The following is a 26899-nucleotide window of genomic DNA, read 5'->3' as shown; positions in this document are numbered from 1 at the left end:
GTTCAATGTTCAGTGTCACTTGCCCTTCAGATGGTTTTCCTGTTATCGGAGGAGGGCTTATGTGCAGATTTGGACTCAGCTATGTAAGTTCTCTTGGTCTCACGTATAAAACAGGGATAAAAACACCTGCCACACAGGATTGTTGGAGGTGACAGATACAAATAGTTAAGCACAAGGTCTAGCTTATAAACAGTAGCTACTACTGTTGCCCATTCTCTTCTGTGAATAAGGTTAGAGGTTTTCCTGAGTTTGGTGCTAACTGGCCAAAAGTTAGAGAACAGACCAGTCTTTCAGGATGTCAGCCAATCTCTGTTGGTGTTCTAAACTTGGAATAGATCTTGAATGCAAAGCTCCTATTTTAGTAATCCAGATTTTTTTTATCTCTCCCTTGAAAATACTGTGGGGGTCCCCCCTTATATAAATAATATATGCTTTTATTTAAAAAATTATAAGGTAAAAAATTTAAGGAACACTGTGGAGGCCACGTTCTTAAGAGTTGAGGGTTATTAGAGAGGAAATGTGCCTAATGTGTTATTACTAACTGGTCATGCCCAACATAGCCAACACTCTTAAGACAAGAATCTATAGTAGAACATACAGGTGGTTCACCTGTGCTCTGTAGCTTTAGATGGTGGCTCAGACCACAGCTAGATGCTTTGATCAGGAAGGTAAGATCAGGTTTAATTGGTTGCATCAACCAACATTTCCTGGAAAAAGATTTTTTTTCCTGCTGGTGGATGAGTAACTAGATTTTTTATTTATTTTTTTACATCAAGGGGGTCAGTTAGACTACTAGAAGGAATTATTCTAGTCACTAGAGGGCAGTGATGTGTATAAATAAAGTGAGTATTTTAAACTTTAATACTGTACCATACTCTAGTTTGTTGGTGAGATGAAAATACCAAAATCAGAGTGAGAAGCAAGGATGCCATTATCATGAGTTTCAAAATGGGCAGCATGTGTAGATTTAGATCCACCTGAAGAAGGTGTATTTATAGGTGAAATACTATACATGCCTAAAATTTGATATGACATTGAAAAACAAAATGGGAAACTTAAGTCACAAAATAGAGACTTGAAGCTAAGACTGTATACTCCTGCAGAACTCATTCTCTGGGACTTAGCAGCAGTCCTGAAGCATGGGTTCATAAGTAGAGTGTGATGTAATCATTAATACTATAAGCTACCATTCTTTCAATGATAAGCCAATTTTCTACATTAATTCTAATCCTTTAAACAGTTTTATGAAGTTAATGTTCCATTTTATAGGCAAGGAAACAGACTGATGTGGTGTGACTTGCCCAAGGTTGTACAGGTAATATGCAGTAGAGCTGGGATTCAAACAGCCCTGCCTGGCTCCAGGGCATTTTTTCCATCACCCTGTGGGTCTTAAAATGTTCCCATACTGGAACACTTTCAGTTTCTATAATGATATCTTGTTCTGTGGCAGTAAAGTATTTGGAACCACTATTCTATATAATCCTGTTTATATTCAGAATGTTCTAGATCTTATTCCCTTGCTACAGTTGTAGTGTTTTCCCCTTTGCTGTTACTTGATGGCTTCTACCCATACCTATTGCCTACACTTTTTCTAAGCTGACATTCAGTGATTATTTGTCTTCAGAGCAGAATTACTGAAAGAGTTATTCTAAAACTGAAACATCATGTGCAAGTCAAGTATGGTGGGGAGGGATGTATGTCAGATCTGGCGGATAGCTGATTAATACTCTGTAATTTAAAGTAGCTTCTCAATATGAGCATTTCCTTTTTTTTTTTTGTGCTCAGTAGATGTCATGGTCTTCTTTGTAAACCAATAAAAAGTTGGAATAGAGAAGCAGGCAAGAAGTTAGGGATACTTCTATGTACACAATGACTTGTTATTTTTACTCAGAGCCAAGATTCTCAGACCTCTCATGCTCTGTTAAAGCTGACTAACAAAAACTAGCTGGTTGGCTTTTTCATTTTGAGCTCTGTGCAAGTTGCCAGAAAGAATGACTCTTCTAATGAAAGCATGGGTGACCCTCAAATCAGGAAGTCCTCTCCCAGGTAATTGAGAAGTGGCTTTGTACAGGGTCACAAGTGGAAGTGAGTACAAAAGTACTGACTAAAGTATGAGGCCAAATTGTACTAGCACTTTCCACATAGGGGCATTATAAGACTGCAATTTATGTAATGTTCGATGGCCACAGAAATGTAACCCATCTTAAGCAATTTCAGTCGAATGTACTGGAAAATTGCTTAACAGATTTTTATATTCTATTAGAAACATTTCCATATTGGTGAAGTGCCACTCATTTCTTTTTCTGAGCAGCAAATCTTAAGTAGCAGCAGGGAGAAAGCCTCACCACAGCCACCATTCATCTTGTGTATTCAGCTAGAAAAAGAAGAAACTGCTAAATGCCCATTCGTACCTCTTAGGTAACCACAGGTTTTCATTTTGTGCTGAATTGTTAGTCATTTTTCTTCTATGTTCTCAGAGTATGATTAAGAGACCAATTTACTCCCAAAGAAAATTGCTACTAAATTACATCTATTAAGTTTTTATATTAAAATATACTCCACCAAAGGTTGACCGTCACTCTGAGCAGTTGTGCCACTCTGAATGCCTCATGTACAGGCATAATTTATTAACTGGCTCTATTTGAACAGAATGCAAGTGCTGTGGAATTACTCTTGGGCTGCAGTTGAGTATCTCCAGTGTCCCAGATGTTTCACTTCCTTTGTTCTTGGCTTTTCTTCATATGGATTACAAACACAGCAGAGACTAGAATTCTCGACATCTTCAGAGAAATTTTGAGTTGGAGCAAAATCGTAAGAAAACCCAAGACAAATGTGGACACTACATAAATAGAACAGGATTAATGGAAGTCTCCACAAGCAGTCGATTTCTAGGCTACAATCAATTTTTAGGGCGGCTCTTAGGTAGGCCACAGTTCATATGACCTTATAAACCCCGAGCAAAATTCCTCTGCGATGTGATGGAAAATAACACGTAAGGGAAGTAAGGAAGATCAAATGTGAGTTGTTTGATTATCCAGATGGTGAATATTTAAAGAAAGTCTTTCTGAGTTGGGAGGGGATGCTGCTTAGGAAGCACTGAGTTTTTCACAAGCTTCTGTGTCTTGATTTGTAGAGCAGTTGCCAGGTCTAGAAGCAACCTCACTAAAACTCATTATCTTCAGTCAGTCTGGCCAAATGTCAAGCTGTTAGATAAACAACCTGTGGGCCATCTAAACATTTGGCAACGTGCAAGAATGTAAATTTTTCCCCCCCCCCTGCCAGCCCTGAGTAGTGTATGTGGCAACAACTGAGGTACTGCATATCTCATTTACTTTACCCAGCATGAGACTGGAAGCGAAGTTGATTTGATTCAGGTCAGCTCTGGACTGGGGAGTTGCCCCACCTTCAGTATGAGCCACTTCAAAGGCCAAATGGATAGCGAGACTGTCATAGGATTGGGGCCAGGTCTCCAGAGGATCTATTTAGTATTTATTCTGAGAGGTTTACTTTAGTCAAGAACTTCTAGAGAATGAGAAAGGCTAGATTGAGAGTCTGTGCCTTCATTTCATTAAATATCTGGTTTCTTAGTTTCGTTTTCATAGTAAGGAAGACAACAGGCTGTCACTTGATGACCTTTGCAACTCAGTTATATAATACCATTATTTTTCTCCTAATCATACAAATAGCTTCACTAGAGACATTTTGAAAAGTGCAAGAAAAAAAAAATAGCATCAGGATTCCACTTGCTAGAGACCCTCAGTTAATACTTTGGTGGGCTTCCTTCTGGTGTTTTTCCTAAAACATATTTTTAAATCTTGGGATCATAAAATGTATATATTGCTTCCTTCTACTTATTGTTATATCTAGAGCATTTCCCAACATCACCATCCTTTGATAATCTCATTTTTAATCATTGCAAAATATCCTGTTTATGATTGTACCATGGTTTGTCCAATCTCCTATTGTTAGATATTTATCCTTGAGTGCTATATATTTGCACTTGTCTCTGATTATTTCCTTAGGATACTCTCCTGGAGGTGGGATTACTGCGTGAGAACATTTTCAAAGCCCTTGATATGTGTTGTCAAATCCCAGTTCCTAGTGCCAGGCCTATTACATGCTTAAGTACTCAGTAAATAATTGTTGAATGCATAAATGCCTTTTGGAAAGGTTGGCCCAATTTATACTCCCACCAGCGGTATGCGAGAAGAGCCTTTTCTTGATCAGCCCACATGATAGGAATAATGATTAAAGCAGAATTTTGGTTTCTGTGATTCTGGAAATGAAATAACCCATTTGCCTTAAAGAAATGGAAGTAAAAAGTTGAACCCTCCCTAAGTGATATATAGTTTTGTTTTAATGGACTGCTGCTTTTAAACACACTGGGACAAACATGGAATGCAGGAGAATTTTGATTATTTTAGGATGTAATCATGAAGTTCCATGTTTCCCTCTTCATATCTCTCTCTCCACTGAGTCTTGGCTTCTAAGTCAGTCTGTCATGGCTACTTGGCCACTTGGAGTTGCCCAACAATCCCCTTAAGCTTGTGATCTGGGGCGGGTACCCTTTAGATACTGTCTGGACTTGTGCTGTGATGTCAGATTGTGGTGGTGGTGGTGTTTCCAAGAAATTTTGTTCTCGTCTGAAGTGTAGAAGTTTAGGGAAGATAAATTTAAGAGTTAGAAACTTCCATCCTGAACTGTAGGGAAAGGAAGAAACTAATATTGTCTGAGGTTTTATTATGTGCTGAGCCCCTTCCCATCCTACTGCATTCCTCATATCAACCCTTCCAAAAAGTATTATCTCCATTTTGCAGATGGGGACTGGGGCTCAGAGAGGTTGGGTAACGAATTCAAGGTTCACACAGCTGGTAATTCCTGGAGCCCTGAAGATCCTGGTCATCTAATTCCAAGTCTAACTCTCTCCACTGTCCTGGGACACTGCCTGGGGAGACAGCACTGTGGGTGGGCCAGGATTATGGCCTCGAGTTTAGGCAGATGGGGCAAATTTGGGGCTGAGAAGTTGGTGGCAGAGTTCTCTGGCTCTGGGTTTGAGATTCTTGGAGCCAGTACAGTGGGACTGGCCACCGCAAGCCTGAGGTTGAGAGTTCTCAAGTTTGAAGGCCTTGTGGGCTGAGCTAAGAGCTGGGGCAAAGGGTAGAGGTTGGGAGTTTGTGGACCAATACCCAAATTTTAGGGTCCCCAGTTCAAAGAGCTCTGGGTCTGAGGGTGCTGGAGTCTTAGGGCTCCAACTCTGGGGTCCAATCTTGAGGGACCAGCTGTTAGGTTCTTGGGTCTGAAGAGCCAGGTTCACGAGTTCCCCATAAAACCTGAATCTGAGGGATTTGTTTTAGAAAGTTTCTGGGTCTGCAGGGCACAGACAGGGTCACATCCTGAAGCCCCTTTTTTTCTGGGTCTTAGGGTCCTTGGACCTGGGAGGCCTGAGTGGGAAAAGTCCAGTTGTAAAGGTCTCGAGACTGAGAGTCCAGCTTCTGAGGGCCTAATGCGAAAAGCCCATCAGCGAGAGGCTTGGGATCTTTGCGCCTGAGGGTTCCCTACCGCAGGGTTCCTGACCGCAGGGCCCCAGACGCGGTGTTTTCGGCTCTGAGGACCTCTGGAGGTGATGATGGCTTAGGGTGAATTGCCCCGAGATCTGAGGCCCGGTGCTAAGGGTACCGGGCCTGCGGTGCGGCCACGTGGAGGCGCGGGTCCAGGGCAGCGGTGACTGCGACAATTTGGCGCTAGGAACCCGCGGGAGGCGGCGGGGCAAAGGGTTGCCAGTGTTGACAGCAGCGGCGGAGGGGCAAGATCGGCGCTAGGACCCCGAGGGCCCGGCGGGCGGCGGCGGCGCGTGGGGCGGCGCGTGTTGACAGCGGCGGCAGCGGCGGCAGATCCCGGCGGGCGACGGGAGTCGGCGCCTCTGGTTCCTGTCCCTGGTCCCGAGGCGGTGGTGGACGGGCGTTCCGGGATGGCCTTCATGGAGAAGCCGCCGGCCGGCAAGGTCCTGCTGGACGACACGGTGCCGCTGACAGCAGCCATCGAGGCGAGCCAGAGCCTGCAGTCCCACACGGTGCGCGGCCCACCGGGCGGGCGGGCTGGCGGCGCGGGGCGGCCCCGGGCCCTGAGAGGGCTGCAGGCGACCGGGCGGGGCCCGGGGCAGGGGTCGGCGGCCCAGGCCGAGATGGCTCTGGCGTGGCGTCGTTCCTGGGCCAGGGTCCCCGGGGCCCAAGCGGTCGCTGAAGTCCGGAGGGGTCGAGGGTGGGAACCGCAGCCCCTTGGGCCAAGGAGTGGGAGGGGCTCGGCGGTGCCCTGGAAAGGGACTCCGAGTTGGGGGAGGTGTTGGATTCCCGGGCCCACGTCGGGCCGGCGGAGTAAAGAGACCACTCAGGACCCTCTCATCCGTTTCTGCCCTCCGCCAGCCATCTCCTCCTCTTTGGGGCCAGTTTCCCTCCTTTAGGCTGGGGATCTCAGTGGTGGGGTTGAGGGTGTGCCAGGCCAAATGGAAGTGTGACTTTAGAGCCTACTTGTTGGGATAGCTGTGGCCGGGGTCTGCAGCCCCATTTCCAAGTCAGCTGTTTGACCGAGGCACGGGGAGATGGTGAGGGAGGCAGTCTGGGCCCCTGCTGAGGCAGGTGTTTGAAATTGCTCCTTCTCTCCTCCAACTTGCTCTTTAGCAGGCAGTGGTAGCAGTCATTTGAGTTTAAAATCCACTGGAGTAGCATAAAGGAGTAGTAGGTCCTCATAGTAAACACAGGCAGAGTTGATTTCTGTTACATATAGGGTCTTTTATGGGTCTTTAAAACCGTGGTTGTTTTCATTTACCTGTACCTTTTTTTTGAAAAGCACGATATAATTTACAAGTAATAAACCCAGAAACCAGCAAAAAAACAGGAGCTGCCAGCCAGTGGGACTTTGTTTGGGAAATAATGAATGGGAAGAGAGAGATTCCTTAAATTGTAATGTTTTGTTAGGTTCCCAAATCAGATTCTGGCTCAGAGGCTTGTTTGTTTACCATTGCAGGGCGTTTGGGGTTCATCATCTGGAGGCTAAAGCCCCACAATAGTCTTCTGTTTCTCTTTTTGCTCAAGCTGTTCTGGGACTTCAAAGAGACCTTTTATTCTGTTGTATTAAAGTGGGACTTTTTTTAACCTCAGTTTCCTCTTCCGACAGCCATGCTTTGTAGGACTTGGATTGTTCAAAGTGTTCATTTCCAGTTAGGAAAATGATCACACATTTTCTTTCGTTGTGCATATCTTTAATCCTGTTCTACAGACTTGTGAGAAGGCACCGTATAGGACAGAAAGGAGTGGGGTTGAGTCTTTTAGGCTTATTTGGTACTGAAAATCCAGAGAGAAAAGCTTGTAAATGCTCACAAACCACTTCTTCCAGAAAGCATTTCATGATGGCCACTGCCCCAAGCCATGTGCTCACCTCCACCTTAACCTTGATCAGTTTATTCTGTATTTACTTCTTTAGTTTACGTCTCCACCAGGCTGCGAGAGGAGCAACACTTTTGTGTTCATTTTAGGGTCCCAGTTCCTGGCGTCTGATAGGATTTCATGTGTTTTTGAATGAATAAATAAATGAATTATAACCTTACTTCGTCTTTTTTTCTGTTTGTGTAAAATGGTAGTGATAAAAATTGGAGCAACATGACATCTGAGGTTCTGCGTTAAAGGGTGAGTGCTGCAGCAAGGTGGTGAAAGATGTAGTAGGATTCCATTTTTATTGCAGAGATTTTCTTTAAGAAATAAAGTAAAATAATTTAGGGTAGAGAATGGCAGTTCCTATAATGATGACTGAACACAGACAGTGACTCACAGGAGACACATAGAGGCAGATGTGGAGGAGTAAAAAAAATGCAGCATTGTCTTGCATAATTTTTGACTGTTTTGTGTTCTTGTCATTTTAGCTGTAAAACCTAAGAGTGAAAAGTATTGCATCAGCCCTGAACTTTATTGAGTAAATGCTATGTGATACAAACTTTTTGAACTATTAGTGTCATAAGAGTAAGTCCCTTTAGAACAGGAACTGTTGGAAATTGTTTTGGAAAGAAGTAGTTGCTAAGAGTGGTCTACAGAAGAAAAAGGCATTGTTTTCTGTTGGGAAGGTTGAAGATGGCTTTCTGGCTTGTTAGCTGAAGGGAGATGGTATCCCCAAAGTCAGAGGACTGTCCTCCCTTTCAAATGCCGAATCTCTAGGAAGTTGCTCCTTGGCTGTAGGACAGAAACCTACAGAGAGGGTACATAGTGGACATCCTTTGGGTTGGAAGAGGCAGGACCTTAACATGGGTTTGGGCTGACGCTAGTCATGTGATATCATTGGTTGGGCAAGTCACTTAACCTTTTTTGATGTTTAGTTTCGTCATCTGTAAATGGCAGTAATAAATGCCTGCCCTGACTGTCATCCACAGTTGTTACAAAGATCAAATGAAATAATCTTTATGAAGTATTTGTAAAGTGCATTCCTTCCTTCTTCCATCTATTCACTTTATGGCGCCATATATGCAAAGGATTAAACACATTAATGCGTTTTTATTGCAAGTAAGCGCATTTCTGTCCGTGGTTGCTTTCATTTATCAAGGTTGTTTAGTCTTGGGAAACAGGATTTATAGCAGGAAATTTTTTGTTACCTATGATTTAGGATTTTTGGACATGGGAGAGGAAAATTCTGTGGATTGGAAAATACAGGTGCCAGAAGGATGAAGGGAACACAAGGTCACCACCAGAAAGGCATATTGGGATAAGCAGCTGACGGAAGGTGCAGGTTCGTAGGTGATTCTGTGCCTGAATGTGGCTTGAATGATTTTATTTTGACTTTTATGGAGCCCAAATAATTTAGCTTCAGGAAATAGACCAGGCCTCTGCTGCAAGGAAATGAAGCTTCCATAAAATAAGAAAGGATGGTATTTAGGGATGCTTTCAGTAAGGGGAATGGAGGGTGGGGGGCATGGAAAGGGAAGGATTTTCCTGATAAAAGGGATTCTGGTAAAAAGCCACACAGTAAATTATGGGAAACTTTGGGAGCATTAAGAATGAAGACAAGGAAATATGTAAGTTCTTGACTAAAAGGGAAAACTTTTAAAGTCAGTAGACTGAAGAAAAATGCTTACTTAGCTGAAACAGAAACCAGAGGAAGCTGCCAGTTTTGGAGAAGGTTGTTATCAAATACACATATCTGGTTTTTGCTGGTGACTGTGCTGTAGTGCCATAGCTCTTAATCTCCATTTCCTCCTTTTTAGGAAGGAAAAAGTTTCTCGGAGGTTCATCTGAATCAGGGCCCATTGATTCTGTGTTTGGTGCATTTTGTTCTTGAGAAACAAAAGATAATTTCAGTGGTATTTGAGGCATAACAGTATTTTAAAAGTCTGTGGAAAAGATAATATTTCATGTTAAGATCTTTACTGAAAGTGGATCTCACCTTGAGCCTTTGATTTTGGAAACTGCATTCCTGCAGTTTGTTTATTCAACAATAATTCAACATTGCTTCACCAGAAATGTACTGAGCACCTAGTTGAGTGCCAGGCAGAAGCTGGAGATCTGGTGGTGAACTCCACCGCTTCTGCTTTCATGGAGCTTTGTTCTGTGGGATTCTGAGATCTTCTGTCTTCCAAGGTGTATACAAGTCAACCAGAATCTTTACCTGTCATAACACAGATACTTTAAAGTTCCTTTTGTGGCTTGGTTTAATGAGCTTCAGCCTCTTCATCAGTAACCTTTTTTAATAGTCTTTTAAACTCTATTCACATATCACTAGAATACCTGTTCAAATGGGATGCCAAAACAGGAGATGTCGTTGCCTTAGAGATCCTGACATTTTAAGGCAATCCAGTGCTCAATATCAGAATCCATCTCGGCTTCCTTTGGAGATGCTGTTTGGAGATTTCTTTCAAATTCCAATTTATACTGAATATTTTGAAAGTTTTTTTGAAGATGTGTGCCTAGACACATAGAGACAGTATGGTAGTTAACTTGCAGCACTTGTACACATTGTAAGAAGATAACAGTAGTGGTTTTCTGGGAATCTAATTGCTGGTCTTCCACTTGGTTATATATTTTTCTCCGCCTGTCCTTGAAACCCATGATGGGTGCAGCTGGAAAGCTGACTTGGAAGCTTAGAGACTGGTAATTCGTTAATTTGTAGAGTCAGTCTCTTCTTCATTCTCTTCCTATTGAAGAAGTCAGGTTTTTCGCAGCTTCATTTAGGGGCTGAGGACTCAATTCTCCTACATCACCTCTTTTGAGGAGTATCCCACTAGAAAGGTTTCTTGTTGTGGGAATACAAATAAGAAACTGGCTGTAGTTACTAGAAGGAAATGCAGGATTCTGGGGCTGAGGTTTATTTTATGTGAAAAGATAATTTGCTTTGTTCCCCCGGGGGCATAGTGGAAACAGCCACCCATGTGTACACAGCTTCCCTGTGGGTTGTGGTCTTGAGATTGTTCAAAATACAGGCTGTTGATTGGATGCCTAAATGGGTTCATTTGGGGCAAGTTAAGCAAACCCTCTGTTCTCCACTGCAGGCAGGTAGTGCTAGCAGTTGCCGGGGCAGCTTCACATGAAATGAAGCTCCTTTCAGTCCCACCCTGAAAAGGGCAGAGCTGGACCCAGACGTTGTTTTAGAACTCATAAGTGTGCGGGGCGTTGTGGAGGGAGAGCAATAGGCTTTTCCCGTTGTTCTCCCCTGAGCCTGGAAGTCATCCTTGTCCGTGACTTTTTTCATGGGTGACATGCACATGATTTGGGGAAATTAAGGTGTGCCTCTACTTCAGAGGTGATGATGGGGGCCCCGTTTCTTCAGTTTGAAACTTTTGACTCAGGGCTAAGGAACAAGTACTTCACCTTGGGTAAATACTCCGACCTCAGCCGGGGGAAGAGTCTATGCAGGTTGGCCATTTTGTCTCTGGCTGACTTTCTGACCACCAAATTTGAGGTAAATTTGGCCATTTCTAGCTAAACGTCAAGATATCACATGTTTCTTCTTGCTTAGTAAAAGAGCACAGTTGAAAGCAAAAGGGAATTCTGCTGTCTTCAAATAATACAGTAGTCACATTTTGGTGGCTAACAGGTATTTATTAACATAATGTTAGCTTGGGGAATCCACTGCAGAGTAACAGGAGTCTTCCTGGAAAGTTGTTTGTGTAACAGCTTTATATAATTCACATACCGTACAGTTTACCCATTTATGGTATACAACTCAATGGCTTTTAGTATATTCACAGAATTGTATATCTGTCGCTATACTCAATTTTAGAACATTTTTGTTACCCTGAAAAGAAGCCGCCAACCCCTTAACCCTCAGCCTGGAAAGTTTTATAACATTGCAGGATGCTAACCTCGGGGTATATTCTGAGTCCTTTAGCTCTTTGGGTCCAGCTCATTTAAGGATCTCGTCAGAGGGACAAATTCTCCATAAACAGTCATACACACGTTTATGTGACCTCTCAGAACCTCACTGACCTGAAGCCTGCTCTTGGGCTGTGGATCTTCAGGCTGGAATCACTGGAAAAATCTTGAAAACTGTAAACTTGGAGAGTTACTTATTTCAGTTGGTGAGAGATGTGCATCTAAAAAAATGTGCTACACTACCACATATACCCTTACTTTTTTTTTTTTGCCACGCCCCACGGCTTGTAGGATCTTAGTTCCCCGGCCAGGGAACCTGTGCCCTTGGCAGTGAAAGCTTGGAGTCCTAACCATTGGACAGCCAGGGAATTCCTACATACAGCCTACTTTAAGAAAACCCACTGCAGTTGACCCTTGAACTACACGGGGGTTAGGGCACCAGCCCTCCTTGCAGTGGAAAATCTGCATGTGACTTTATAGCCAGCCCTCTGTATTGGAGGACTCAACCAACCACGGGTGGTGTAGTACCGCAGTACATATTTACTGAAAAAAATCCCCGTGTAAGTGGACCTGCACAGTTCAAACCCCTGTAGTTCAAGGGTCAGCTGTATCTAGAACAGTAGATGAATTATGTCCTGTTAGTGTGAAGAGTTGCTCTCAGTCACAGCCTGCCTGGGGCATGTAGGTGTGCATGCCAGGTGACTTAGACAGAGTGCACAGGGGAAGGGCAAAGGGCGCTGTGCTGGAAAGCCCGGGCCTTGGATCTGCCTCTTATCACAGCACTTCTGTTTATGATATCCAAACAAGGCTGCCCACATTTCTTTGACATGGCTCATCAGAAACAGGCCATTTCTCCTCATTAATTCAGCTGAGGCTTTTTTGGGGTGCTGGGAGGAGGGAGTGAATGGAGGATTGCTATGGGACAATCCTGAATCAAAAAATGTCTGAGGACCGCCTGGAGATGTGAAGGGGAAGGAGTGTTCATCCATCCTTCCTTGGAGCCTGCCCTTGCCCAGGGGACAAGTGATTTCTTGGCAGGGGCTTCAGTCCTGCAGGCTTTGCTCTTTGCAGAAGCAGAGGGGAATGAAACCCGAGGCGGGCCTACTCACATCAGACCTCTAATGTCAGGGTAAGGGTCTGGCCAGTGCGATGGCACCCACTGACCCAGCAGAGCACAGGGAGTGGCTGGGGGCCCATTGTCATGCTCTGGGCATCTCTGCCTGTGACCACACTCAATAGCAGCCTTGCGCTCATTTGTCCCATGGGTCCTTCTCGAGCTCCGGTTCTTTCCGGGCAGTGTGGTCAGCTCTAGGGATGCAGTGGGGAGAGGCCCTGCTCTTGGTGCTCTCAGGCTTTTGAGGGTGGAGAAGTGGGTCTGCACTTGGAGGGCACACCTCTGCCCCTTCCCAGTCCTTAGATGGAAAGGGCCACATGGACCTCTTGTTCTGCCCATGTGGATGCCTTTTTCTTTGAGGTGTTTTTTTTTTTTTTTACTCTGAAATCCAGCCTTTCATGTCTATGTATTGCTATTTTGATTCAGTTTCAAACCATGTTCCTGCCACATAGATAGTAAGCATTCGGTAAGTATTGTTGAATGCGTGAGTTTGTTGAGTGAATGCATTTATTCAAGGCACAGCTCAGGAAACTGCTACCCACCATCTTACCTACCAAGCTGAGTGTGATTTCCTTCCTCTGAAATTCCCATTCAGTTTTATTTGTCCGAAAGTTGCAAGCATTTTACACACTGATTGTTTCTTATTCCCTGTTTTCTATGTATACCCTCCCTTTCCAACACACGTGAAACTGTAAATAACTTGAGGAGGGGGCAGTGCCTTAATGATCTTGCTTAATCTCTCCAGCCTCAGTTTCTTCATCTGTGAAGTGGGGATAGTAAGAGGATGCTAGGGCTGCTGTGAGGATTAACTGAGCTCAGACACATGGGGCGTTCTGAACAGAGCTCAGCACACAGATCTCACTGTTTTTGTTGTAGTTTATTACCTCTGTATTTTCTAGAGCACTAATAACTTTTTAGGCACTAGTACTTTTTAGGTGTTGAATGGAAAAAGGAAAATTATTTATTTAAAAGTATGCCTCACTGTCAACTGTGACTGCTAACAAATAGCAAAAAACCCAGTGACATCTCAAAGAACACTCCCACTGCCCTGTCACCCTTGCTCGTTTTCCCCTTTTACCCTGGAGGGACACGCTGTGACAGCTAGGCTCTGAGATATAGCACAGGGTCCCCTGCCTGGCAGCAGAGCTGGCTGTTGGTGTTCAAAGGTGGCAGAAGAGGTGGAAGAGGCAAGTGGGCAGGCCACGGGCTCAGCTGCGGGCCTGGCAGAGGAGCTCCCATAGGCCAGGCCTGAAGGGAGGAGACCCCTGGCCAGTGCCCATTTCATCTCCTCACATCCCAGCTTTTGTTCATCGCCAAAGGAATCCCAGTGTCAGTTCGCACCACTTGACCTCTGGCAGCGAAGTGAAAAAATAAAATCACCCTCTGCGTTGTTCTTTTTCCTGCCACTTCCTCTGACAAGTGACCATGCTAATTGACATTTGTGGGGGTAGGGGACAGCTGACATCTTTCAGAACGCTGCTTCCTGAGAAATGCATTTATATTCTATGTGGCCCAGCTGTCTTCCTTTCCCTAAGAGGAGTGCAGTCAGGCTGTGGGTGTATATCCTGGGCTTGGATGCAGTCTGCTCTATGAATGAAGCACACAGTTTCTGCCGTGTCAGAAAGCCTCTAAGATGTTGGGAACATTAATGAGCATTTATGAAGAGTCTTCTGCGTGCCAAGCACTGTGCTGTGTATTAAAGTAAAAAGATGAATGAAATAGGGAGCTTATATCCTGGTGGAGGTGGCAGACCTCTAAACCAAAGAAGAAGTAAGGTATTGAAAGTGCCAGTCTGGAAGGATTGGGACTTTGGGATTAGTAGATGTAAACTATTATATATAGGATGGATAAACAACAAGGTCCTACTGTATAGCACAGGGAACTATATTCAGTATCTTGTGATAAACCATAATGGAAAAGAATATGAAAAAGAATATATATGTGTATGACTGAGTCACTTTGCTGTACAGCAGAAATTAACACAACATTGTAAATCAACTATACTTCAATAAAATTAAAAAAAAAAAGAAAGAAGGTACCAGTCTGCCCTGGAGCAGGGAGGGCAAAGTGGGCATGGCTCCACCCAGGTCTTCCTGGGGGAACTAAGAAAGGCTTAACAGAGCCTTTCAGAGAACTTGTTCTAAATCAGCACTCCCCAGGCCTTTTTTTAAAAAATACATCTTTATTGGAGTATAATTGCTTCACAGTGCTGTGTTAGTTTCTGTTGTCCCAGGCCATTTTAACTGATATATATATATTTTTTCATTATTTATTTATTTATTTGGTTGTGGCAGGCAGGCTCCTTAGTTGCAGCAGGTGGGCTCCTTAGTTGTGGCTTGCCAGCTCCTTAGTTGCGGCATGCGAACTCTTAGTTGTGGCATGCATTTGGGATCTAGTCCCCTGACCGGGGATCAAACCCGGGCCCCCTGCATTGGGAGTGTGGAGTCTTATCCGCTGTGCCACCAGGGAAATCCCTCCCCAGGCCTTTTTTTTTTTTTTGCTGTACGCAGGCCTCTCACTGTTGTGGCCTCTCCCGCTGCGGAGCACAGGCTCCGGACATGCAGGCTCAGCGGCCATGGCTCACGGGCCCAGCCACTCCGTGTAATGTGGGATCCTCCCGGACCGGGGCACAAACCTGCGTCCCCCGCATCGGGAGGCGGACCCCCAACCACTGCGCCACCAGGGAAGCCCCCCAGGCCTTTTTTAACTTGCAAGCTCTTTTTTTTTGCGGTACGCGGGCCTCTCACTTTGTGGCCTCTCCCGTTGTGGAGCACAAGCTCCGGACACACAGGCTCAGCAGCCATGGCTCATAGGCCCAGCCGCTCCACAGCATGTGGGATCTTCCCAGACCTGGGCACGAACCCGTGTCCCCTGCATCAGCGGGCAGACTCTCAACGACTGCGTCACCAGGGAAGCCCTGCAAACTCTTTTCATAGTAATAATGAATTGTGAAAACCTCCTCTGGAAGTGATTTTAAATTTAAAAAATATTTTATTCAGATTAGCACATTTTTGAAAATTATATTAATGTTTGGAATCAGAATTATACTGGTTTCTGAAATCTTACAGACAGTAAGAATTGTGATAAGGTGAATACAACTTAAGGCACCGATAAAGAGCTTTTTCAGACAACTTGCAGAATAACCATTTTTATGATGATTCGCACTTCCTGTATTTCTCACTAATTTCTCACTAACTCATATTTTGCCATTGGCATTCCTTAAGCCTGCCTTTAGTCATGGTCCATTATGGGTGTAAATGAAAACATATATGACTAAGAACAAAATAATTTTAAAAGCTATGTAATGGTCAAAACCATGATAAACCAACTAAATGATGAGCACCCTCATCTGATCTCTGTGGTGCCTCCTGTACTTCTTGCATGCACACTTGGAGGCTCTTTGCCTGTTTTGAGTTAAAGGGAGAAAATATTTAAATAATTATTTATTGACAGATTTTTTTTTAAGTAGAAATAGAAACAAGCCTTGTAGCCTTTAACACATAAATTCTGCAACACTTTCCAGAGCCCCTAACTGTTCATCTTGTTCCAAACTCTTACTAATCCACCATAAGGATCTCAGTTTAAAAAAAACTAAAGAATAAGCAGCTATGTTTTCTGAGGTCAGGATGCATTTGCAGGCTGCAGGAGGTCATTCGTTCATTCAGCTGATACTGCTGTGAGTATGCCCCTGTGTTCCTGGCACTATCCTAGGCACTTGGGATGTAGGTCTAAGCAAGATAGATTTGGTCCCTGCCTTCATTTGTTCATTCATCCCACAAGGATTTGCTATGGAGGATTCTGGTGTGGAGTAAAAGATGGAAAAGGGGGACTTCCCTGGTGGTGCAGTGGTTGAGAATGCGCCTGCCAATGCAGGGGACGTGGGTTCGAGCCCTGGTCCAGGAAGATTCCACATGCCCTGGAGCAACTAAGCCCGTGCGCCACAACTACTGAGCCTGTGCTCTAGAGCCCGTAAACCACAACTACTGAGCCCGCACCTAGAGCCCACGCTCCGCAACAAGAAAAGCCACTGCAATGAGAAGCCCACGCACCGCAACGAAGAGTAGCCCCTGCTCGCCACAACTAGAGAAAACCCGTGTGCAGCAACGAAGACCCAACGCAGCAAAAATAAATTAATTAATTAAAAAAAAAAAGATGGAAAAGGGAGACTAGAGCCAATTGTGGGGTGCTTTGGATGCCAGGCTAAGGGATCTGAATGGCAGTGAGGGGGCTTGAGCATATATGTGGCAGAAAGTGGTATTTTAGGACGCTTAGTTTGCTGGTGGTGTTCGAGGTTCAGTAAAAAGGGTGAGGGAAGGGGAGAAGAGAGTCCAGGGTGATAACGAAGCAGTGCAGTTAGAAAGGCCACATCTCAGGTCAGTGGCAGAAAGGAGAGAAGGTAGAAAGAGAAGGAGGAGCACATCAGAGGAAAAGTCTGCTAGGTAGGGGCCGGGAGGGAAAAATAGGCACTAGAAATGATTAGAGAAATAGTACAAGGTAAGCAAGGGGTACCTGGTCTTCCCAGGAAGATCGTCAGTCTAAGTTTGGTTTTAGACAATACTTGTCATGATAACAGCTAACATTGTTTAAGCACTTATTATATACCCTTCCCTGTGCTAAGTGCTTTACATTACTTATTTGATAAGTTTTGACAAATGTAAATGTAACCACAGTGTAACGTTTTCATCCCTCCAGTTATTTCCTTGGTCCTCTTTGCAGTCAGTACTTTTCCTCTGCTCCCTGGCAGCTACTGATCTGCTTTCTCTTACTATTGTTTCACCTTTTCTAGAATGTCATATATAAATGGAATCTTGTAGGATATAGTCTTTTGTGTCTGGCTTCTTTCACTTAGCATAAAGCTTTGAGCTTCCTCCGTACTGTTGCATGTTTCTTTTTATTGCTGAGTAGTATTCTACTGTATGAATGCACTACAGTTTGTTATCCATTCACCAGCTGGAAGACTTTTGGGTTGTTTCCAGGTTGGGGCTGATTATGAATAGAGCTGCTGTGAACATTACAAGAAATGAAAGTAGACATACTTTCATTTCTCCTGGGTAAATATCTAGGAATGGAATTGCAAAGTCATATGCTAAGTGAATATTTAACTTTATAAGAAATTGCCAGACTTTTCTGGATTCTCATTTGATTCTCATAACCACTGTGAATTGAGTTTGTTATTTTTCCCATTTTTCAGTTGGAAAAAAGTAAAGTGCAAAGAGGGTACGTAACTTGCCCCAGGCCATAAGACTGGGGGCAGCAGAACGAAGGTTTGTATGATGCTAGTGGACTTTGAATGAAAGAGATACCAGTCGGGAGCCTTAGCCAACATGATCTGTTATTACGGCCACACCAGTATGATGGCTCCACAAAGCCTAGGCCTAGCCAAGGACAAGTTAGCGGTCCTTCCCTGAGCCGCAGAACCAGACACGGAGTTGGGTGACTATTTTCTCGTTCCTCCATTCTGGCTGCTAGGAGCGGAGTTAACTCATTACATATAGTGGAGGCCTTAGGGCAGTGCTGTCCAATGGAAGTATAATGCAAACCATGTGTGTAAATTAAAATTTTCTAGTAGCCCACATTAAAAACGTATAGAGAAACAGGTGGCATTAATGTAAATAATATAGCCTACTTAACCCACTATATCTGAAATACTGTCATTGATTATATGTAATCAATATAAAAATTATTAATGCATTTTACATTCTCTTGGTCATATGAAGCTTTTGAAATCTGGTGTGTATTTTCCAGGATTAGCCTCATTTCAGGCGCTCAGTAGCCACACACTGCTTGTGGCTACTATACTGGACAGCACAGATGTAGACATTAAAAATGTCCAGAGGCACAGTTACTAAAATGGAAAAAATTCACGTTATATTAAATGGGGAAAAAGCAAGATTTAACACTATGCTTAGTATGCTTACATTTTCATAAATATCTGTTTATATCTGCAAATAAGTAGTCTATAATGGTACTGTAGCCACTGGACTACTTAAATTTGATAAAATTTAAAATTCAGTTCCTAAGTCACACAGGCCACCTGTGCATAGTGGCTGCCATATTTGACCTCACAGCCTTAGGTCATTATTTTCTTCAAACCGTTGACCTGATTGGGGAAGGCTGAGCTAGAGAGTAGAACCTTTCGGTCTGCATCCAGTGGAGCTTTGTGACCATTGAGATCCAGAACCGCCGTGGTTTTTAACAGTAAAGCACAGGAAAGAGGTTCACTGTTCATTGTGCAGCTGTTGTTAGAGATTAATAGGAGCGTAGTGTAGAAACAGCACGGCCTAGTCAAAGACCCTGTTCTAGATTGGTGCAACTGCCATTCAGATGGCTGAGTACTCTGTAAATCTGTGTCCACTTTAGGCATGTTCATATAAAAATGCTTCTTTCTGCTTCTTCAGAACCTGCCTAGTGTTCATAGTGGGGCTTGTTTAAAATAGTTTTCTTACTTGTACACAGTCTCTGTGCAGTGCCCAGGTAACATCCAGCCCAGATGTACATAGACAACAGTCTGTGTACATGTAGTAGGAGGTTAGGTTGCAAAGTGCAGCGCACTGAAGTCAGGAGACTGGGCCGGGAGGCGCTGTGCGAGCCCCATATTAACTCAGATCACCCAGGCCCGGGTTCTCCGTACTTTGCCTCCACTCTCTCCCAGCCTCTTCCTGACTTGATGGACTGGTTCTGCCTGTTCAGCCAACCTCAGTTCCTCAGAATGAGAGGGTAGATGGTGAGAAAGCTTCTGCCCAAGGCCATAGAACCGAGGAACTGCTCTGCCCCTGGGTCAGTCAGGCTTGGGGTGGAGTCTGTTCTCAGCACTTACTAGCTAAGTGTCCTTGTTCAGGGCATCTACCCTCTCTGAGCCTTGGGATTCTTATAAAAGAGGAATAGTGATATCTACCGCCACACATTGCTGGAAGATGGAATAAGCTGAGGAACAGACGGCGTAGGGTAAGTGCTCCATAAACAGCAATTATTACCTTCAGCTCTGAAGAGACAGATGGCAGCATGGTGTGAATAGTCACGTATGTGGCTAGTTGTGAACTGGAACTCGTGTCTCAGGAAAGAGCACAGTGACATTTTTAGGCCAGGTAGAATAGATTTATGTGTAGTCAGCTCTCCATTATCCTTAGAGATGGTGGCCAGTTCTACTATAAATTATTGAAACCAGTAGGGACTCCCCTAGCTTGACTTCAACTTATAGTTTCAAGCTTTTTTCCCACCAAATGTTTTAGCATCCCTGATACAAGTAGAAGAGTTCATTTATTTGACTTTCATCTTCTGTTTTTCCAGTCTTCCCAGCACAGTAAAAGTGCTGATGAGTTGTAAAATGACCAAAAGATCCCTTGCCAAAGGAAAAAAGATGCTAGCTTGCATTTATCATTAACATCCTGTGCTCTTATCTAAGCTCAGATAATTTCAATCCTTATCACTCAGGATTCCTTATTTTATTTATTAAATTTTTATTTATTTATTTATTTTTGGCTGTGTTGGGTCTTTGTTGCTGTGTGTGGGCTTTCTCTAGTGGCGGTGAGCGGGGCTACTCTTCATTGCGGTGCGTGGGCTTCTCGTTGCGGTGGCTTCTCTTGTTGTGGAGCACGGGCTCTAGACGCGCAGGCCTCAGTAGTTGTGGCACGCAGGCTCAGTAGTTGTGGCACACGGGCTTAGTTGCTCTGCGGCATGTGGGATCTTCCCAGACCAGGGCTCGAACCCGTGTCCCCTGTATTGGCAGGCGTATTGTTAATCACTGCGCCACTTGGGAAGTCTGGGGATTCCTTATTTTAAAGTAGCATGTTTTAAACTACATGTGTGACAAACCAAGGAACTTCTTAAAAAATTGTTTTTCCTGATTGCAAATGTAATATATGCTCATTTAGGATAAAGTGAAAAATAGAAAACAATAGCTAAGAGAATTTAAATCACATATAATTTCACCTCTGGAGACAACAACTGTTAACATTTGGTGTAGTTCCCTCTTCCTATCAATGTTATCGCAGAATTTTTAATCCTTTTTTAATAGTTAACATTATAATATATACCTTTTCCCAAGTATTGAAAAATCATTTTAATACATCCTTTATTTTTTAAGATTTTTTTTTTTGACGTGGACCATTTTTTTTTTTAAGATTTATTTATTTATTTGGCTGCTCCGGGTCTTAGTTGTGGCAGGCTGCCTCCTTAGTTGTGGCATGCAAACCCCCAGCCCCAGCATGCATGTGGGATCCAGCTGCCTGACCAGGGATCGAACCTGGGCCCCATGCATTGGGAGCGTGGAGTCTCATCCACTGCGCCACCAAGGAAGTCCCTTTAAAGTCTTTATTGAATTTGTTACAATATTGCTTTTGTTTTGGTTTTTTGGTCGCGGGAATCGCGAGGCATGTGGGATCTTAGCTCCCCAGTCAGGATTTGAACCCTCATCCCCTGCACTGGAAGGTGAAGTCTTAACCATTGGACCTCCAGGGAGGTCCCAATACATCCTTTTAAAGGCTTGTGTATTCTTCCACTATGTAGATAAACCATAAACAGCTTGTCCAATCCTCTCATTGCTGATATCCAAGTTATCTTAGCCGGAGAGGCTTTTTAATTAGCCCCCTTTAAAACTGGGCGTAGAAGCTGGGATGATAGAGGCTGGAAGGATGGTACTCCTTGTTAGCAATCAGAGACTGATGACATTGTTTCCCATGTTCAGAGAAAACGGCTGCTGCTTCTTTCTCCTCGGTGCTCTTGGTGCTGCTGCTGTCTCGTGTGCGCTGATTCACCTGCAGACACCTTGCCTTCACTATTTTCTTGGCAGAAAAGAAAACTAAGTTACAAAGCTAGCCTTTGTGCTGGAAGTTTTGAGTACACGACCCTGCCTAACGCTCGCCACAACCCTGTTGGAATGGTATGGTTTTGCAGATGAGTAAACTGAGGCTCAGAGGAATTAGGTCACAAAACTAGTAAGTGGCAGAGAGCCGTTGCCCTTTCCCTGGGGCCTTGTGGTTGTGACGCGGGGAAGGGGCACACATCGTAGCCGATCTCCACATAGTGGCCAGCTCCTGCTGCGGGCTCCAAAAGGACTCCGGGTGGCCTGTCCCCGGGCAGCGGCAAACGGGGGTAGATAGAGAATTAGCCCAAGGAAGAGGAGCACCTCAGTCCCGGCAGGTACTTAGGTTGGAACCAGCTCAGGGCATGAGGGTGAGGAGTTGGCCGCCTTAGATACCAGAACCCACATAAAAATCCTGATTGCCGGCCAGATGAGAGTTTGTGTATTTGTCTTTTCTAGCCAGTTAAATATGTCGGGTGTGGTTCTCTGAGATTATGTTCACTGCCTCTGTTTCTGCCCTTTCAGGGCGTCGGCCCAAGACATGTGAGGATTATTGAACAAGCGAAGGTTGTATTTCATTTTTAATTACTACTAAATTGAGCCTCAGATTTTCCAGGGTTTATTTTCTTTGCTTTGACGTAAGATGGAATTCATGGGTTCCCATCTTAGCAAATTATGTAATTGCTTTGGCATCATTTAGGGGTCTCTGTACTATAGAATGCTACAGAAACTGCTGTTTAAAATGCCGCGTGCATTCCATAGTCTCAGGTCAAAGGATTTTGGAGTGCCGCTTTGCAGTATTTCTTCTGGCTGGAACATTGGCTGTCTTTGAAGTCAGCGAGGAGGCCAGCTCCCCTGGCAGGGCAGGAGACTGTCCCACAGAGGAGAGCATGGACTTCAAAAGGCCTGGAGAAGGAGGCATGCGCAATACAGCCGCTGAATCTCACTGCGGGGATCAGAGCATGTTTGTGATGTGTTCCTTGCCCCTTCTGTGAACGCAGAGTGGAAACTAGAGAATTTGTTTTGCATAAAGTTACAGCACAGGGTTCTATGATTCAGTCAGTTTTGGTTGAAAAGGAGATACACTTGGCTTCACTCAAAACTTAACCGGAGGGCTTCCCTGGTGGCACAGTGGTTGAGAATGTGCCTGCCGATGCAGGGGACACGGGTTCGAGCCCTGGTCTGGGAGGATCCCACATGCCGCGGAGCAACTAGGCCCGTGAACCACAACTACTGAGCCTGCGCGTCTGGAGCCTGCGCTCCGCAACAAGAGAGGCTGCGCACCGCGATGAAGAGTGGCCCCTGCTTGCCGCAACTGGAGAAAGCCCTCGCACAGAAATGAAGACCCAACACAGCCAAAAATAAAAATAAATAAATAAATAAAAAACTTAACCTGAGTTGCCAAAACTCAGGTTAAGATAGTGGTGATTCTTCAGATGCCTTTTAAAACCCTTAACACTTTCATTTGTTTGGGGGCAGGTTTTGTACATTATTGACTTGCACAGCAATTAAAGCAAAGGCACGTTCCATCCCTGAAAATCTGCAGATGAAACAACGATAAGTAATGAATATTCAGCAGAGCAAGGAGTAATCATTAATTCTAAGTGGAACATTAAGGATTGTAAGCAGCCAGGCAGGTGGCCAGTGGGCTGAGCAGAAGTCCTGCAACCATGAGAATTTCCTCAGAAAACTTGCTGTCCAGCAGGGTGGTGCCACCCACTGGCCCAGAGGCCGCAGCTCTTGTGCCGTGTGATACCATAGGTTTGAATATTGATTTTATAAAATCTGAGGGCGTGGGAGACCCGTGGGGATATTCCGGAGAGTGCTGTTAGACTTTACCTGCATATAGGTGCACATGAAGATAGCAACATGCTGCCTCCTTCCCGAAGGTGCAGGCAGTCAGTTAACAAATACCCATCACCAACCATTCGCTGCACTTCAGCCCGTTGGCTTGACCTTGTGCTGGGTGCTATTTGGAATTTGAAGAAACGTGTGTTCTAGCCCTTAAAGAACTTAGTTCAGTTGGAGAGGAAACCTGGCCCCCACCCCACCCCTCAAACATAGGCAGACACGGGACAAAGATAGCCGTAACATGGTTAAAAAGCTGACCTTCCCAGGTTTTGATTAGGTAGCAAAGCAAAGGGAGAGGAGTGAGTGAGGGGTGTTGAGGATACGCAGGGTCTGACTGGGTAGAGGAGGGATTAAGCAGAAAGAAAGGGTTAGGACAGTTCAGGCAGGCGATGGAAGAGCATGGAAGCTAGGCTAAGGAGTTTGGGTTTTATCCCGTGGCCAGTGGGAGCCCTAGAAGGTTCCTGCGTGGGGAAGTAGCATAACGTTGGGTGTCACTTGTGCTCAGCCTTCTCTGCGGGCCTCCCTGTGAAGGGGAAGTGCCGGGAGGACGCGGGTCTGGCAGTGAACTGGGAGTGGTGTGGTTCGTGGCGCTGGAGACGCACAGATCTGGCCTCCTATCGCAGAGCCACTGCTCTCCAGTCAAGGCATTTATGCTTTCAGAGACTCAGTGCCCCTCCCTGCTGCAAATGAGAGTTATTGTTCTTCCTTGTTCACCTGAAGGTGACGTTGGCGGATCTTGTGAGTGGGGCCACCGCCGTAGGACCATTCGGGGAACCCTAGAGGGCTCAGGTTAGGTACCTCCTACACCGAAGAAGAAAGGAGAGTGCCTGCCGAAGAGGCCAGGAGGGCTGAGGGTAGGCGGAGAGGATGCTGGGAGTTGTGGTGGGTGCTTGGTTCACTGGTTCCCTTCCTCTCAGGACAGGGTGTTTCTTTTTGTAGTGTGAAGCTGCTTCCTGTTGAAGAGGTTTTAGAACCGTGATTCTTGCCTCTGGCAGCACATTAGAATCACCTGGGGAACTTTTAAGACCTACTAATGCCTGTGCCTCGGCCCAGACAAGTTAAATCAGAATCTCTGGCAGGTAGGGTCAAAGCATGGTTGTTGGTTTTTTTTTGTGTGTGTGTGTGTTTTTTTAAGTTCTCTGGGTAATTCTAGAAAGTAGGAGGGTTGAAACCCTCTGCTTTAGAGGTAGAGATGTGGGAACGCTGACAGGTAAAAATACCTCCAGACAGCTGCCCGGTCTCTCTGTACTCTGAGTCTCAGTAAATCCGATAGCTGTGCCAAAAGGGAAGAGAGAAGAATGCCGTGGGTTAGGTGGGTTTGGACGTTGGCTTAAGTTTTGGCTTTAGCTTCTTTTACACATTTCTTTCCAAGTGGTCTGTGTTTGTACCCTCACTAAAGTAATTTGGGGCCAGAACGATTCAAAGTAAGTTTTCCTCCCTAGTTTTTCTAAAATCTCATCACACTGAGGCATCTTTGAATGCCTGCCAGCTACAGTGCAGTGAAATCTTAAGTATCTCTTCGGAAACTCGGGAGATACAAAATGTCAGTGAGGATGCTTACTGGGGAAATGGCCTGCACTGGAAGCATTAATCAACAGTTGTGGGAATGACAGTCCCTACCCCTGCACCCTCAGGATGAGTTCACCCGAGTTCCCCAGACTTGTGAGGACCCCCATCTTTCAGGGCTGCAGAAAGAGCCAGGCTCAGGGCGTCCCCAGGTCCCTGGGGGTTGCCAGCCATGTCTGGCAGGTTGGAGGGTCCTAGGAATCAGTGACTGGGGTTCCGGTTCCCAGTCAGCTGCTTCCTAGCTGTGCAACCCTGGACAGCTCACTTAATTTTGCTGAGATCTACCCTCCAGGCAGCTGTGAGGATTGGATGAGAAGTGTTAATGGGCCTAGGAAAGTTCCTGGCACAAGATCAGTGCTTATTTTACACTAATTCTCTCTTCTCTTCCTTTACTTAAGTCAGAAATCACGTGGTCCCAGTGCCTGTCCACTTTGAACAACTTCGGTCCCAACCACCCTGACTTGCCGAAATGCCCACCCTGCTCCGCCAAGATAAGGGTGTGGTGTCGTGAAGAGGAACGGGAAGAAGGCCCTTTGGGCGCATGGCAGCAGATGGCAGGGATGGGCAGCCGGCATAGGTCTGTGTGACGCAGAGCCACCCTACAGGGCTCTTAGCTCTCCCTTCTGTGCCTGGTGGTTGATTGTCTCTTACATAGACTGCAGGTTCTGTTCCACACAAGAGAGGGTGGCAAAGATGGGAATGATTCATCGGAGGATTCTGGGCTGGTGACTCCGACTCTGGAGGTGGAAGCCTGACTTCAAATGTCGCGTTTCTACTGGTCCCCAGGGCACTCCTCTCTCTGCTTTAATCAGTGCTTCAGCCTGGTTGCAAGCAGTAGAACAGCTGTACTATGTTTAGTTGACAAATTGGAGATTTGAGGTGAAAGTATTTCCTTTTGGTCAGGCTGGGTGGTGGTACCAAGCAAACGAAAAAAAATAAAATGTTTTGTAGTTAGGGATGAACTTGCTCCATTCAAGTGGAATGAAAGTATTTCTGAGCAAAATCACCGTACCTATTTCCCATTGTCTTTCTGTATCTGCAACCACACGGCAGATGGGACCTGAGGGCAACACTGGAGCCTTAACGTGTCTTAGTGTGTCTTTACAGAAGAAAGACAATGGGGTTTTTGAGGCCACCAGTAATTAAGCGAGCCCTCTAGGTGGGAGTGCACATATTCTCAACGGTGTGGTGTGTGGAGTACCAGTAAGCTGCAGCCGGGGGCAGATGATGACAGAAGTAACCCTTTCACCACCCTGCATCCCCAGCCTCCATAGACTGGAATGACCTGTTTTACTCGATGCACCTGGAACTGGGTTTCTCACCCTCAGCACTGTTGACGTTTGGGGCCAGGTAGTCCTTCCTTGTAAGGCTGTCCTGTGCATCGTAGGTGTTTATCAGCATCTCTGACCTCTAGCTGTCAGATGCCCATAGCACTCCCTCATCCTGTGACAACCAAAGATGTCTCCAGACATTGCCAGGTCTCCTCTGGGGCAGAACCACCCTCTTTGTAGAAACACTGATATAAACATAAAGAGTGTCTCGGACATTGCCAGGTCTCCTCTGGGGCAGAACCACCCTCTTTGTAGAAACACTGATATAAACATAAAGAGTGTCTCGGCAGAAACATTAATTAGGATGTCAGTTTGGGATATCGTAGTCTGACATCAGAACCCAGGCACCGTCTTGTAGTTAACTGCTTCCCTCTTGCCAAATGCTTTTCCCCAACATTATTGTGTGCCATATTATAGCCAAGTTAAAAAAAAAAACCCCAGCTCCGTAAACTGTGCATATACAGAGGGAAGGAATGGAGTCAGACTGTACCTTTCCTGTTTAGAATTATACCCCCAGCATGAACAAAACACAGGGATTGGAACATGATAGGTGCTTAATTGATGTTTACAATTGGCTGCAACATCTTTGTAAAACACAGGTCTAAGCTTTAAACCCAAAGTATATAAAGCAGGACAGCAGTGTTAGTACCTACCAAGTGCTCAACATTGAACTGAAATTTTTAAAATTAATATTATTCCTCTTATAAATCATAGTGAAGCAATGGATGCTTGAAATGATTTTTGAGAAGTAACAGTTCCTCCCTGACTTAGACATCAGCTTGTCTATGTGTAGTTGTTTGGAAGTACTCAATTATATGTGCTGATTTTAGCTCTATTATAAGCCCAGACAATTTGCCAGTAAGACAACCCTGAGAAAAAAAGAAAATTTTAA

The 26899-nt window shown here is 44.9% G+C and overlaps 1 protein-coding gene across 22 annotated transcripts in view; it reads left to right on the top strand.

Annotated features, from left to right (window-relative positions):
* Window positions 1-5937: 5937 nt before the first annotated feature.
* Window positions 5938-26899, top strand: part of PXK (PX domain containing serine/threonine kinase like) — a 75085-nt gene continuing 54123 nt past the window's right edge. For 21 of the 22 annotated variants that reach the window (XM_065884952.1, XM_065884949.1, XM_065884948.1 and 18 more), the window contains exon 1: window positions 5969-6070. In XM_065884952.1, the coding sequence (XP_065741024.1) occupies window positions 5969-6070 (102 nt within the window). Of the gene's footprint in view, window positions 6071-26899 lie in introns of all 22 variants that reach the window. The other variant, XM_065884943.1, reaches the window with a different exon arrangement.

Source organism: Phocoena phocoena, chromosome 10 (genome assembly GCF_963924675.1).
Source record: "Phocoena phocoena chromosome 10, mPhoPho1.1, whole genome shotgun sequence".
Taxonomy (NCBI): Eukaryota; Metazoa; Chordata; class Mammalia; order Artiodactyla; family Phocoenidae; genus Phocoena; species Phocoena phocoena.
The sequence above is the reverse complement of the archived record's forward strand: the minus strand, read 5'-3'. Positions and strand labels throughout refer to the sequence as shown.